Below are 15,436 nucleotides of genomic sequence, written 5' to 3' on the forward strand. Positions count from 1 at the left end.
TGACTAGGACAGAGATCTGGGCATCGGTGGCGAATATTCTCTGTAAATAGTTGTTTCTTGGAGCTATGTCTTCCCTTGACAGTTGCTACAATTTTGAAGCCAGTGGAATAAAGGAACCTTGTTTTTTTAACCTTCGTGCTGTCTGTGTGCTTAGATTGCACGTTACATTTTGAACCTATATGTAAACCAACCTTTGTAACATGTTACATTGATAGTACTTAATTTTTTAACCATGAAAATCTCAGTTTCCCTCTTTCTGAATTCTGACCTTTTCAAACTGCAGCACTGATGTAACTTATAGCACCACAAAATATTACCGTACAATAAAACAAAATAAAAGAAAAAAACAAACCTTCGCCCACCAGCTAGACAGCATGAAATACGTGTTCACATTCTCTTCACCAAACTGTTCAGCTACATAGAGTCCCAGGGAGCCATATTTGTCGTAAATATTTCGTTTGGTTATATCTGACAATATTGAATGAGCATTGTTGATCTCTTTGAACTTATCAGATGCATCTGGGTTGTCAAGGTTTTTGTCTGGATGGTGTTTCAAAGCAAGTTTTCTGTGGAATGTGACAACCATGAGATTTAAATATGTCTAAAAACTGGCTGAGCAATGCATATCTTAACAGTTTAAACCATTCAAATTTTTATTGCAACTTTGCATATTTCCTCAATGCCACACACTATAAGACGACAGGTAGCCAACCTGTTCATAGATTTCTGTCAAGTTGGCTGCCCTTGAGCTATTTGCAAGTTGAAAATAGCCTAAAAAGTGATTTTTCTCTTTCTGCCTCTGGTGAAAAATTTGACCTCAACTTGATCCCTTCTTAGGAACTTGACATTTGACAGAATCATAACTGTGAACCTGTTGCCAAGAACTTCTTTAGGGGCTTCTTTTGATTGGCCACCCTCGAAAGAAGCCCCAAATCCACGATTTAATCATTTTCCAAAGCTCTCCAATTTCAGGGAGTTTGCCTTTCGATGTCACTCCATTATTTAACAAGGAAGAGAGGGAGAATCAGGAACCTATCATTTCAGTTGTTTAATGCAATCTGTACAGAGTTACTGGAATCTAGCATTACTGATTGAGTATTTGAGTAAGAATGAGCGAAACAGAGAGTCAGCATGAATTTGTGAAGGGTAGATCATGTCCAAGTAATCTAAGATTTTTTATTGAAGCTGTCACAAAAACAGTTCACAAGAAAGTGTCCATGGATATTATCCATATGGGCTTCAAAGAAGGCATGGGACAGGATTTCGCATAAGAGATCAATATTAAAAATAAAAGCACACAGAATTGGAGAAAACCTTGTGTCATGGGTTAAAAACTAGTTAGAAGGTAGAGACGGAGTAGGGATAAAGGGAATATACTCTGACAGGGGTGATGTGACAAAATGTATTCCCCAGGGATTATATAAGGGCCTCAACTTTTAACCATATATATCAATGATTTGGATGAAGAAAGAGAGGATTGTATATCAAAGTTTGCATAAGATACTAAGGCTTGAATTTTCGCAAAGCCGCAAGGGCTTCATGCCTTAGCCAAAATAGCACCAGATTCCTGATTCTGCAAATCCCGCCCCCGGACCCAGCACCCACCATTTTCGCCAGTGGTGGGGGGGGTGGGGCGTGGAGGAGACAGGTTGTAGTTTACATGTCCGTGGTTCACAGAGGCAGCTGCACGTGTAAAAGTGAAGCTGCTTTCGAATGGATGCAATTTTTGTAAGTGGGATATCCAAAATATGGCTTGTGGGTTTTAGACGTTTGCTGAAAAGGTTTAAAGCTGCCAGAGTTATTTATAGAGGTGGGGTACCCTTTTGGAGAGGTCCAGGTACCCCTTTGGGAGAGCTCAGGAGCCCTTTTGGATTGTTAAGTGCAGACATGAATGTGGGTGATAAGTGGATAAGCTCAGTGGAACAGTCAAGTCATTTAAATTCCGAAACCCTTTAACTTTTTGAATAAAAAAGTATGCTGTGTCTGCTTACAATTTCACTAGCTGTCTGTTGACGTAAGCCTGAGGGTTATCATTATAGGATTAGTGTTGCATGACTAATTCCATAGGTTGATCTATCATTATCACAGTGGGGGCCTGTAAATGCACAGTTTGACTGATAGCTCCAAGTGGTTCTAAAGGACGGAATCGTCCGTGCCCGCTGCCGTTGGTCGTGTTCGGTGGCATGAGCAGACAACATGGAAAGAAAGCCAGAAATCGGTTTCACGACGTCGTGAAAAACCAGTTTGCGATCGTTCGCTCCACCCACCGATGGTGGGCCTTGTTTCCCACCATCAGACATCGGGAACCTCATTGTAATACATCAGCCTATCATTAAAAACCCAGCCCGCTGGAATCATCCTCCCCACCCTCCGCCCACGTCGGCGTGATTGCATGTCAACGTGTCTCACAACAGCATATAAAAGGCATGCAGTTGGTAGGCTGCATTTTGAGGGGAACTCAGAGGGTCGCCTGTTCGACTTCAAGGTTGAGGCGCATGGGGCGGGGTGCAAGGGCTGCCCTGTGGCTGAGGCAACTTGTCAGAGGTGGGGGGGCAAGGGCTGCCTTGTGGTTGAGGCAACTTGTTGGGGGTAGGGGGGGCAAGGGCTGCCCTGCAGTTGAAGGTAGCGCGCAAGCACATACGGGGCGGGAGGTTGGTTTGGGAGAGGAAAGCGGCCACGCATTAGGGAAACCTCATATAAAGTGACCATTCCTCTGCATTTGAGACAGTTCAGGCGTGGCCATATTGATATGATTGGAGTCGGGCCTTGAGCTTCTCTGCCCACTCAGGCAACACAGAGGCATCAAAGTGCCACCAAGTGCTCCAGAGCTTTTCACCCATTGGGCACAGTCTGCAAAGTAATGAGCATTTTGGTGGACTGCAGAACAGTTGGGCACCTGGGCAAGTTGCACAATCTCCTTGCGAAAGCTGGCCATGGAGCAGTCACTGATGGAGGTACTCACAGCCCCTTGTAATGTCATCTTCCCAGTTTGTAACAGTCTCCCCCATGGTTCAAGCTAACAGTGCAGCCTTGTAGTGTGGGTTAGGAGAATGCCTGCACCTGAGCTGAGAGCACAGCATGCAGTCCAGTGGGTAAAGCTGCCACCAATCGGTGGGGCGGAGGTGGGTGGGGTTTTGAGCAGCCATGCAGCGCTCTAATCTCTGGCCATCCAAATGGTGGCCAGTCTCTCCGGGATGTGTTAAGGGGCCTTCTCATTTAACCAGGACAGGTTCTTAGTACACCCCTACTAACCCACATGTCTCTCTCTTTCATCCTGCAGGAATACAACATCAGGATCATGGACCCTAGTGACATAGCTGTATGCCTCATGGCTTACAGAGAGTGCAGATGACTGAGAAGAGAGCAGCTGAGGTGCCTGGCTGCGCAGAGGGAGGAACAGCACCCACAGGAAGAAGGGGAGCTGGGGCTCCTGCACATGCCACCGAAGAGCCACAGCGAGCTGTTGCTGGTCAGCGCCTCGCTAGACCCAGGGTCTATAGACGCTACCTTTCATTCCTGCAGATGACTGAGAACCAGTGTCGCTGAAGAATGCGCATGTCTAGGGAGCTGGTCAGTCTCATCTGCCAACAACAGCAGGATTTGGCGCCATGTGGACATGGAGGGCATCCACTGCCAGTGGCCATGAAAGTGACCACGGTGCTCAATTTCTACGTTAGTGGCTCCTTTCAGGGCTCCATAGGTGACCTCTGTGGGATCTCTCGAGCCTCCACTCACAAATGCATCCATGAGGTTACAGGTGCCATTTTGCGAGGACATACAACGTTGTGAATCTCGCCTGGGACCAGGATAGCCAGGATGCAAGAGGGACTGGATTTGCCCCGATCTCAGGTTTCTCACAGGAGCAGGGTGCCATCAACTGCCCTCATGTGGCGCTCAAATCTCTATCGAAACATGCAGTCAAGTATGTCAACCGCGAGGGATTCCATTCGCTGAACGTGCAGCTGGTATGCGACCATCACAAACACATCCTGCAGGTCTGTGCATGGTTTCCAGGGAGCATCCACGACTCCTACATGGTCAGTTGGTCACAGATCCTTGAAGTCTCTGAGGGTCTAAAGAAGCTGCAGGGATAGCCCCTTGGGGACAAGGGTTACTTGCAGAGGCCGTGGCTGATGACACCCATGTGGCAGCCTCAGACTGCATCAGAGCAAAGGCATTACGAGGCTCATACTGCAACTCGCAACTTGGTGGAGCAGACCATCGGGATGCTGACGTTGAAGTTCTGGTGTCTAGACCGGTCTGGTGGAGCCCTGCAATATAGTCCACAGAGAGTGTCACGCATCATCGTCATCTGCTGAACCCTTTACAGCCTGGTGTTGCAAAGGGGAGAGGTGCTGGCTGAGGAGGAGGTGGAGGAGGTAGAGGTCTCCTCCAATGAGGAGCTGGAGGTCTCCTCCGATGAGGAAGAAGCTAACGGGGATGAGAGTGAGGAGGTCCTCGAAGGCGACAATGACGAGCTGAGGCCCTTGCACTGGCACAAGGCATGCATGCACAAGATGCCCTCATGGCTGCTAGATTTGTGGAGGATGATGACGAAACGCGGTGAGGAAATACCATAGATCCTCAGATTGCATCTATGGATGTTTGACTCTAGTCTGGCTTATGGCAGCGCACATACCCTCTGTGATAATGCTCCTGTCATGGAGACACAGCGGAGACCCTAATAGTCACTCAATTGCAGGAGGATGATGATGACATGCAGCGAGGACAATCCATTGAGCTTCACATAGCCTCTGAGGTTGTCTGACTCCTGTCTGACCAAGCGTAGCTCGCTTGCGCTCTGTGATCAGGGTCATATCACAGAGACGCAGCCATGAAACTTTAAAAGCATCTGATCCTTTGTCCGCCTTCAGCACCGACCCCTTCAGGAGTACAGCATGACTGGTCACAGATGCTGAAGAGATGGGAGCCAGCTCCACCTTACGGGTGCTGAGTGCACACAGAGAGAATGACGGAGCTCTGATGCCTGCCCACTACATTCTGGCAGCAATGACAAGCACCTTTGAGGTGCAGGTATCAGTAATGTGTCCAGGGAGTGTGAGGCCGGACCATCGCTGTGGTCTGAAGGCTGCACAAAGCACAGGGAAGAGGCCCTGGACTGAGACACCTGCCTTTAGCTTGTGCAGAAAGGTTTCACATCTGAATGACATGAACACTGCTCATCAGAACAAGGAGTCACAGGCAGGGAGACATTCTTGGGAGTTTATTGACAATAGTGAACAATATGTACAAGTGACTAACGCTCGTGCCCAGGCTGTGCAACTACATCTTCTTAACTTTCCTAACCTTGCTGCTACATCTTGGTGCTCCCCGCCCATCCACAGTGGAGGTGGAGGCAGCCTGAGGGCCCGGCCTGCTTTCGGGGTCCTGCTGTGTGGCAATGGCACCCTCCTCAGCCTGTGGCGCTGGAGCTGCTGAGATCATGGGAAGAGGGAATTTGGATGGGCCAGACACTCCCAGAGTCGCCTGGATGGATGGCCCCGGGGTATACACTTGCTGATCCTCCTCCCTATGGGTGCCTGAGGGCCCCTGGCTGACTCCTTGAGGAGAAGAGGTAGCTGGAGTGAGATCGAGCTGCCCTGCACCCGTCTCACACACACAACGTTGGAGTCCAACTATGGCATCAGCGATGGAGTTGAGTCCACACAGCAGTGCAGGAGCGATGACCTAGACCAAGGTCTCCATGGCGGTTACCATCCCACCAGTGTTGACCTTGGTGCGTTGGCATTCCGGTGCTATCACCTCAGCCTGAAGGCAGATGGACTCCTCCATTGTGCCTTGCAATCTGAGGAGTGCAGCAGACATCCCTTCCTGATGTTCGCGAGCTTGTCTTTTCAGCTCCAGCAACTGTGACATGACCGAGTCCAGAGACTCATCATCTGACTCAGATTCAGCAAATTTCTGGCCTCCAGCAGTCCTTTGAGTGCCAGACACCTGGGAAATCCCTGTCACCACCTGCTGTGGCTCAGGCAGTGTGATATGCTCGCCAGATTGTGACCCCAAGGCTACTGTAAAACTAGGTCCCACCAAGGTGTGATTTTCTGTGCTGATGGAGGGTGTGGGTGAGTATTGTGATGAGACTTCAGGGAGGGTGCCTCCAAATTCCTCTTTGGAGGTTTCTTCGGGGCTTGATTGGAGGGCCTGGGTCGTGGACTCCGTCGGCTGTTTTCCAGATGTGCCTGTGAAAGCAAGGGGAGATAATTAATGCATGGCAGGGGACTGTGAAAGAGGACACATCACTCACGGCATGGTTGTCTGATGGATGTTGCACTGCTGGATTCTTACTTGGTTGAGCAGCGCCAACCTCATCGTCAGCTCAGGACCAGTCCTGGTCATCGCCGGCCAGCTGGATGGCTCTGTTTTCAAAGTCCATGAGCACCTTAATTTTGAGCATTCCTCCACTAGTCTATGACCTCTCCCTTTTGTTGTGTGCCAGTTTGCCCTGCATGAATAGAGATGGAGAGGGTGTAAGCAGGATGCCTGCCAGGCCAGATGAAAAGTATGCCTGGCATGTAATGTGTGTGGTGAGTCCCATGGACAGGATGAGGACAATAAAGGTGTGTGAGAGAGTGAATGGTGATGTCCCTTCAACCAGCAGTGAGTGAGGGCCCTGTGGATGTGTGATGGGTTTGTGAGTGAGTGAGCTGAGAGTGATGAGAAGAGTGACTTACCAGGGTGGATCAGAGGAGATCATTCATCCTCTTGCGGCATTGGATGGCTGTCCCCTTTTGAATGGCGTAGGTGCTGACCATTGCTGCCACCACCTCCCAAGCCAGATTAGTGAGGTTACTGCGCATCTTGCAGCCAGAGCAGGGATAGAGGACATCACGGCGAGCCTCCACAGTGTACAAAAGGTGCTCAAGGGATGCGTCATTGAACCTAGGGGCTGCAGTCTTTTTTTTCTTTCAGGGCCATGTGTTTGCAGCAGTTGTGGGCTGGAAGCACTGAGAGGTGCACGTTGCTGGTCTTGAAATATGGTGCCCTGCATGCTGAAGCAGCGAAGTGATGGTGTGACGGGTGAGTGAGACCCCACCTGCCATGGAAATGGCTTTTTTCCCGGGAATGCATAATTAATGTGGCGGGTTTGGGATGATACGGCGTGAAAATCCGCCAGGGTAAAACATTGCTTTACCCACCAACTACTGCACTTAGTGCAAATCTAGGACGATTCTGCCCAAAGTCTTTGATGTGGGGTATGATTACAAATGTTTGTTTTTATAAAGGATTGAGTACATGAAGGAATTTTTTTTCATAAGGGATTGAATATTTGAATTAATTTAAATGTATTGAATGGGTTATGAATAGAGTCTTTTCAAGAAAATAGTGAAGTCTGTAATAGACACAGAATTTTATTTTATTTCAACTCACCATGGCTCCCAAGGTCTGCCCATGGTAGATACTGGATGAGTTGGCATGGAGGGCAAAAATGGTACCATTGGGAAAAGTGGGGGGTCATGCGTTAGCATAATTTGACACTAGGTTGGCAAAGGGGCTATAAAAAGCCATGGAATATGGCTAGGGAGCCATAAGTTGGCATCATGGGAATGAGGGGTGGCTAGATGGGCAGAGGTTGGCATGGTGGGTATGAAGGGCCAATGGAGATAGGTAGGGTGCATAGGTTAGCATGGAGGGCATGAGGGGCATGGGGATGGGTGGGGGACATGAGCTGACATGATTTGGCATGGATGGGACAAGGAGAGTATTTGGGGGGAGGGAGTTCGAGGGGTGAGGGCTAGGGGAGGCTGTTTTTTTTTTGTTTTTATTGTAACTGGGACAAAGTCTCAGCAAAAGTCCCAGCAGCCCCTGTGGTTGCTTCCGCACTGTTTCTGGGGCAGCGGTCCCAACTCCTATTAATACCGGCCCCCCCAAACCCACCATCGGGAACAATAATCCAAAGATCTGGGGCAATTCCTCCCAAGTTAGGTTTGTGGAGTCAGGAATTTTGCCAACTCTTGAGGTCCTGACTTGGGAGTGAGAATGTAGCCTAGGGGTTAGGAGGCAGTGAGTTATATAGATGGGATCATGAAGTTACAAAGGAAGATGTAGATGTATTAAGTGGATAATTGAGGGAGAAAACTTTGACAGATGAGTTCAATGCCTAGAAGTGTGAGATGAACTATTTGGTTCCAAGACAGCCAAATAATTTTTTTTTAAATGGCAAACGACTAGGAGCTATCGAGAAGAAGAAGAATTTTGGTTTGTAGGTGGCCAAAAAATCAATAAAAGCTAGTGCACAGGTACAAAAAGCAAGCAAAAAGACTAATTTAATATTGACCTTTAGCTCAAGGGGGCTGGAATTCAAAATCGAGGAAATTATGCCCAATTGTATAGAGCATCAGTCAGACCCCATCTGAAGTACTGAGTTTAGATTTAGACACAAAACCTCAGGAAAGATATGTTGAGCTTGGAAAGGGTGCAATGCAGATTCACTAGAATATTACTAGGGCTGAAAGGATTAATTCATGTGGGCAGGTTGCATAAATCTGGCTTATACACCCTTGAATTGAGATAGATGGGGGGTGATCTAATTGGAAGAATTTCAAGGAGTTGATGGAGTAGATACATCTACCACATTTTAATCTATGAGGCAGGAATCAGGAGTTGCAAGATTTTCCAATATCGTGATCCCACCTCCTGTCCACCCATGCTATTTTTATAGCAGTGAGTTGGAGATAGGTTGGAGTCGGAGAGTTGGAGTTGGAGAGATGGCTAATGCTGAGGCAGTCAGTTTCAAAGGCCCACCTACTTTCGTTGAGACATTGATCCAGTTCTGGAGCTGCATATGAGGTCTCCTAGCCCTCACCCCTAGCCCCCTCATCCCTACCCTCAGTCCCATACTCCTCCTCATCTCTCATACACCCTATACCTACCCAACCCACTCACTAAATATTTACTATAAACAAAACTCACAAGCCCTATAACATTGAGAAGCTCATAAATCTGTCAAAATAAACAAAAAGTGTTTGAGAATCAACTTTAAAAAACTATAATCCTCTTAAACTCATAAATATGTTAAAATAGACATGCTGTTGAGCTGAATCCATTAGTGTGTTTGGGACTCAGCCAAGCATTAATAATGAGATTCCTTTCAACAGCGGTTCCAACAAAACCTCATGAGCTGAATACATCAAAGCTTTTGTAGAGAGATGCTCGGCCATCTGTCAAAGCTTTGAAATAGCCAAACAGATGGCTGAGCTAAACATGAAGGAAAACATGACAGCAAAGGGGATAATTCACACAATCAATTCGGATTTCATTACTGCGCAATGCAGAAGAGCACTTTATTGAGTGGATGATGTACTCTAATGCAACTAAAGACTTTTGCACTTGCACAATGATGTTCAGTTTAATGGTCACTTATCTATGCAAGGCAAAGCCCTATCCTCTATCACTGTATTAAAACATATATAACTTATGATCCAGCATATCATTAAAGCATGTGAAATTGGCAACACCTTTTGAACTTAGCTGCCATAAGACTTCTCACTCCAAACCATGGTTCCCCCATGGTTCACGACACCTCTGAGCTGGTGTGAACCACTTCACCTTCCAAAGCGACCCAGTTCCTTGAAAATTGCAGAAGGTCTGAAATTCCCACTTATGCAATTCAGCCTGCAATGTCAGGACAGCTGGGTGCGGGCAATGAAAATTGCCAGCACCGGGAATGTGGGTGGAAATCCCAGAATTGGGTTCTGGCCACCATTTTCAAAGCCTGCCAGTCTCGATTCAGCCACACATCAGGATAGCACAATCTGGGCTGCTGTTTCCCTGGTGGTGGAATTCAGGACAAAAGGGACACAGTTTTTAAATTAGCGCTAGGCTATTTAGGAGTGACAGGGGAACACATCTTTTCCACACACTGGGTCATGGGAATCTGGTAATCACTTCCCCAAAAATGTTATGGATGCTGGGACATATAACCTTTTCAAAGTGGAGATCGATAGATTTTCATTGGGCAAGGATATCAAGAGATATTGAACACTGGCGGGTAAATGGAATTTGAGGTACAGATAAACAATGATCATATTTAATAGAACAGGATGGAGAAGTTGAATGGCTTACTCTTGCCCCTACATACATTGTTCTCATATATGTGAAAGCAGGCACACAGAGCCTGTAACATTGCAAAATAATTTTTAAAGTCATACAGCTAAGTCAGGTGAATTTTGCCAGGTGTCTGGACTACTGAATGGAGTAATATGTAAAAAAAATGAGTAGTTCCATCTTGGTGAAGAAAAACTGGAAATAACCAATAGTCCATGCTTGAATGATTCCCATCTGTCTAACAATGATATGGTGATGAGGTCAGTCATGGAGAGCTCTGTGACCCAAAACCATCTCACCTGATGAAGAGGAATGGTGAAGGTTGAAGGGAAATTAATGCAAGCGTGTGTGAGGGAATGTACCCCAAAAAAGTGAAAAACTAAATAGTAAAAACAAATATAATTGCACTAAAGCAATGTCAGGAGTTTCACAATCAATGTTGAAAGCATCTGGCAGTGGCAAAAACATCAAAAGAAGAGAAAAGGAAATTAATATTTATAATAAATGTTGCTTCTGTTGTGCCCAGTATGATCAATTTCACCTGAGTGGATAATCATGTATTCCACTGGCTACGCTGATCCCCAAGTCATTTGAAAGCTGTGTCACATTAGTAATTCATTGCATTAATTAGTTAACTAAATGCCATTTTATAATTCAAGTCACATTTCCCATGTTTCTATAACAGACTTATAACTTGATTCATCTCACTTGATACTCAGTTAAAGATAATCGTAAGGGATTTGATGCATGATGTTAATTAGATGTATCAGAAAGGTATTAAGATCTATTAGCGATATGAAGTTTTATTTATACCTAACATCTTATTATTTATGGAACAGCAAAAACAAATATGTTGTTGCTAGATTTTTTAAATAAAAATGTTAGGAACCACAAGAAGGTATGAGCGAAGTTAGAATCTGTTGCTTTTGGGATATTTTTGCAATAAGTTTCTATTGATTTGCAAGTACCTAAGCAGTAACACATATTTTTCATTCAAATTAGCAGTCATCTGCTGCACTGTTGTCATCAGCATCCACCACATTTCTAGGTACAGGAGGCTGCTTCATGTCATATCTTGTCACTTACAAGATGGACAGTTCTGTTATCTTCTCTCCGATAGTCTGATAACTGGCACCTGTGTAATTTGTTTGTCTTTACTTTCTCCTTGTTTGTTGCTCTGTCCATTGCAATAATTTTCAGGGAAAAGTACTAATCTTTGCACGGTATTGCGGAAAACTGGTTGGTCTCTTATTCATTTTATCACAACTGGAGTTTGCTTCATTTTCCATTCTGATTTGTACGCCTTACAGGGAATGTAGAACAAGGTGATGCACAACCAGAGGCAGCAGGAGCTAACCAGAAGGGGACAGGCAAGTCTGCATGCCAGAGCCTCCATGGAGGAGACAGTGCTGAGTAATATTGGAGCAGCCATTGCTGAGGCCTTGACCACAAGTATGGCTGAAACCATTGACGGTAGCAGAAGTTGCACACCTAATCCTGCTCCTCACATCCCTCTTCCCTCTCATCCCATACTCTCTTTAGATTTACAATATGAAGATGGTGTACGCAAGCACCTCTTACCCTTCTTCCTGCATCACATTACCTTTTGCTAGAACATGGATACCAGAGCTTCGGAGCCGAGTCTTTATTCATTTACTAGCTTTTATTGACAGAGACACACACATATTATGCATTTAAAACCAACAATGCGCTCCACTTTCAGCCGCTCCTCTACATATGAAATGCTTGGTGCATTGGGAAGCCTGCCAGAAATCTGCAGTCAATGTCAAGGAGCATGGAGGAGTCCAGCACCAACCTGGCACAGGACTTTGCTTAGAGCTTGGAGTCCAACTGTTACTGAATGGCCAACTCCATTAGCACAGCTGTGGACCTGACCAAGATGGGATTGTCGGATGCCTTTTGGTGCGTGGGGGCAATAAATTGGGGTTGGTCAGGAGCCTCGTGGATGAGATCAGTAGCCATGAATGGTGACGGGGGAGGAGGATCCAATCACAGAGGCATCTCAGGCACTTGGATCCAGGAGGATAGTATGATGGCATTTACTGCCTGAATCATCCAAGTCCTCACCATGAGAAAGTTGTCGCCAGGTTATCTGGCACTTGGAAACCCAAAGTTGAAAACCTGAATGACAATGAGGCTCACTCATATTATAAGTTTCAACCTGCCTCCTTGTATCAGGTTGGTGGGCCATCTGCCTTCTAGCCCCAGTTAAAGCCAGTAATGGGCAGGTTGGAGGTGGGTTTGGTTTGGGAAAAGGACAAGACTTTAACTCCCCATCTGACTCAAACCCGTGTGTTTTTTTAAGATTAAAGTTCAGCTCAACATCTCCTTATGTGGCTCGTTGTCAAATGTTGTATGATCAAGCTCCTGTGAAGTGTCTTGGGATGTTTGACAACTCTAAAGGTGCTATATAAATATAAGTTGTTGTTAAAACAACTGTGGAAAGCACCAAACACTCGTGGATTTGGACCAACAGGCAGAATAAACCAATCAGTAACTAATCTGTAAGGAGTTGCTGATCCCTTTATATAACATTGGTGGAGGGTCCTACCTGCTCTTGATCACATGCTCAGCTGAGTAAGATTAGGAAAAAGCATTGGCTGGAACGTTAGCTGGAGCTTCTATATTGGCATTACTGGCATCAGACCAACCTTTTCTGCCTTCTTCTGGAGTACGTTAATTGTACGTGCCCCATCGTCTGCACCAATATGGCTCCTGGTGTTATTCGTTTCATGTGTACGCCTGCATGCCATTTTGGAGCTGTAAGGGCATTAGTACCACCCAAAATTAGGCACTACCAGCCTAATTTCTCACCCACTGTACCCTATCTAATTCCTCACTCTCTCCTCCTACTCTAAGTTGATCTCAATACTTCTTCCTCTCCCCATCAATTCAACCTGGTATCATTCTTCCCCTCCAAACCTATTAAGCTGGAACACTTCACGCACTTATCCAATTCAAGTTGCCACTTTATTCTCTCACCACCATAATTCATGCTATCACTGTCCCTTCTCCCAGTTCACTCTTACACCTTCCCTCTCTGTTCTGTTAATGTTGGCATCCTCCTTTCTCCCTGTGCCAAAATGCTACTCCAAGCTTCTCTCCTCTTCCATCACCCTTAACCTTTCCCCTCCCCTTCATTACCACTAATTTCTCTCCTCTTCAATTGCTGTCCACTTCCCTCTTTTGTTGCCATCTACTTTTCCATCCTGGCTCAGTCCTGCCCCACCATCCTCCTATCTGAATCTGGCTGCTAATGTGACAGACTAGAGTCACTCTCTGTACCGCTGCTCGTACCACAGGCAAGAATTGCTGGATCAATGTACACTGTGGATGGGGGACCAAAATTCCTGTCTACAATATATATATATATAGAGATCAACACCAGCAGTAATGTGGGGTGGGTATTACCACAGAACCAGATACAAGCATCAATGGAGCAGAGGGCAGCAGTTGAAAGGGAAGAAGGAAGATGACGTTTATGCTGATTTTTATCAGCATATACTGACACACTGACCAAAACTCCAAAATAATATCAGCAAGAAACACTGATATTTGACGTGTGTGTAATATGCTGCTATTCCAAGCAGTTGCTTTGTGAAAGTAATGCAGTGGAATGCATAATATGCAAACATGTTGTTCTCTCCTCCATCCATTCTGATTTGTCCCTCATTCTATAGAAAAGGCTTTTTCAGCTTGATCATAATAGTTCTGATGAAGGGTATCATTAATCTAAAATTTAGTTCCCAGTATTTTCATCCCTATACAATACTTTGGTGTGGGGTTTGGTAAACTGCTCTACGTACCTATAGGATTTTTTTATCTCCTCATGTGAAGCTCCTTTCTCTAGGCCCAGAATTTGGTAAAGTGCTTCTCCAGATGTAGAAAGTGCCCGTTGTCTTTGCTCAGCCATTTTTACTTATGTCTGCTCCTACCAGGTGTCTGGAAAACATAATAAAGTTCATGAAGCCAATTTCATGGAACTACACTGGATATGACAGGAAAGGTTGAAATATTTACTTAAAGTAGCTGCCAACAAGATCTATATTTGACTGGCTGAAGGAGGTACAGTGGAAAGTTTTTACATTCAAATATCTTAGTTTAACAGAAATTCTTCACTTTAAGCTTATAACAACATCCTGAATAAAAGGCAGACTGACTGTAAAACTCCCAGCAGGACCACAAATGCAAAATTTGAAAACTCGTTTTATGCTTGTGAAATACTCTGCAAGCTTTTTGTCTTTCTTTCATGGAACAAGGAATAAATCATCAATTGCTATTAACTTGAATATTTCAACTACACAGGCAAACAATCTTCCCTTTGAAATTAATGGCAGAACTGTCCGATTCCATTGGCAGCGGGCGTGAGCAGATTATATGGCAACAAGGCCAAAAATCAGTTTCACATTATCGTGAAACCAGTTTGCGATCATCTGCTCCACCTGTCAATGGTGGGCTGCTTTTCCCATCGTCCAACATTGGGAACTTAATTTTAATGTATTTGCATCTCATTATTGTGCCCTCAAGCCGGAATCTTCCCCCACGGCAAATTTACCTCCCACGTTGGCATGACATCAGAATGGTGTGATTTACGGCTGCCTTTAAAAGGCGTGCACCTGGCGAGCTGAACTTCGAGGGGAACTCGGAGGTGAGCGCACACAACCTTGCGCAGCACTCACGAGCCCACAGGACATCAAGGAAGAGGCGCCGTGCATTCAGTGGAGGGGGGGCGCACAAGCAAGTCACTTTTTTCCTGCCTGCTTTCAGTGCGATGTCAGGGCAAGAGCTCCAGTGCAGGTGAGGCGGAGGGGGGAGGGGTGGGAGTTGGGGGCAAGGCAGCACAGACTGAAGGAAGTACACAGACACATGCTGGGGGAATGGGGGACAATGATGGAAACGGCCATTCGCTTGGAAAAGCTTGTCAAAAGTGAACATTCTGCAGCTGAGACCGTTCAGCAGCAGCTCCATTGACATGCTTAGGGTCGGGCCTCTGAAGTATTTCTGCCCACTCAAGCAACACAAAAGCACGAATACGCCACCAAATGCTCCAGAACTTTTCACCCCTCAGGTGCAGAAATGGCGGCACAGTGGTATACAGTCAGGAGGGAGCTGCCCGAGGAAACCTTAACATCGACTCCAGACCCCATGAAGTCTCATGGCATCAGGTCAAACACAGGCAAGGAAACCTCCTGCTGATTACCACGTACTGCTTTCCCTTAGCTGATGAATCAGTGCTCCTCCATGTTGAACACCACTTGGAGGAAGCACTGAGGGTGGCAAGGGTGCAGAATGTACTCTGGGTGGGGACATCACCAAGAGTGGCTCAGTAGCACCACTACTGACTGAGCTG

At 46.0% G+C, this 15,436-nt stretch overlaps 1 protein-coding gene across 3 annotated transcripts in view; it reads right to left on the minus strand.

Annotated features, from left to right (window-relative positions):
• Positions 1 to 15,436, minus strand: part of dnajc5b (DnaJ (Hsp40) homolog, subfamily C, member 5 beta) — a 185,571-nt gene that overhangs the window by 22,937 nt on the left and 147,198 nt on the right. For all 3 annotated transcript variants that reach the window (XM_078540415.1, XM_078540417.1, XM_078540416.1), the window contains 2 exons: positions 13,893 to 14,028; positions 353 to 566 (listed from right to left, as the gene is read on the minus strand). In XM_078540415.1, the coding sequence (XP_078396541.1) occupies positions 353 to 566; positions 13,893 to 13,999 (321 nt within the window). In that variant the 5' untranslated portion in view covers positions 14,000 to 14,028. The remainder of the gene's footprint in view (positions 1 to 352; positions 567 to 13,892; positions 14,029 to 15,436) is intronic.

This window comes from Cetorhinus maximus, chromosome 4 (assembly GCF_964194155.1).
Source record: "Cetorhinus maximus chromosome 4, sCetMax3.hap1.1, whole genome shotgun sequence".
In the NCBI taxonomy this organism is placed as follows: domain Eukaryota; kingdom Metazoa; phylum Chordata; class Chondrichthyes; order Lamniformes; family Cetorhinidae; genus Cetorhinus; species Cetorhinus maximus.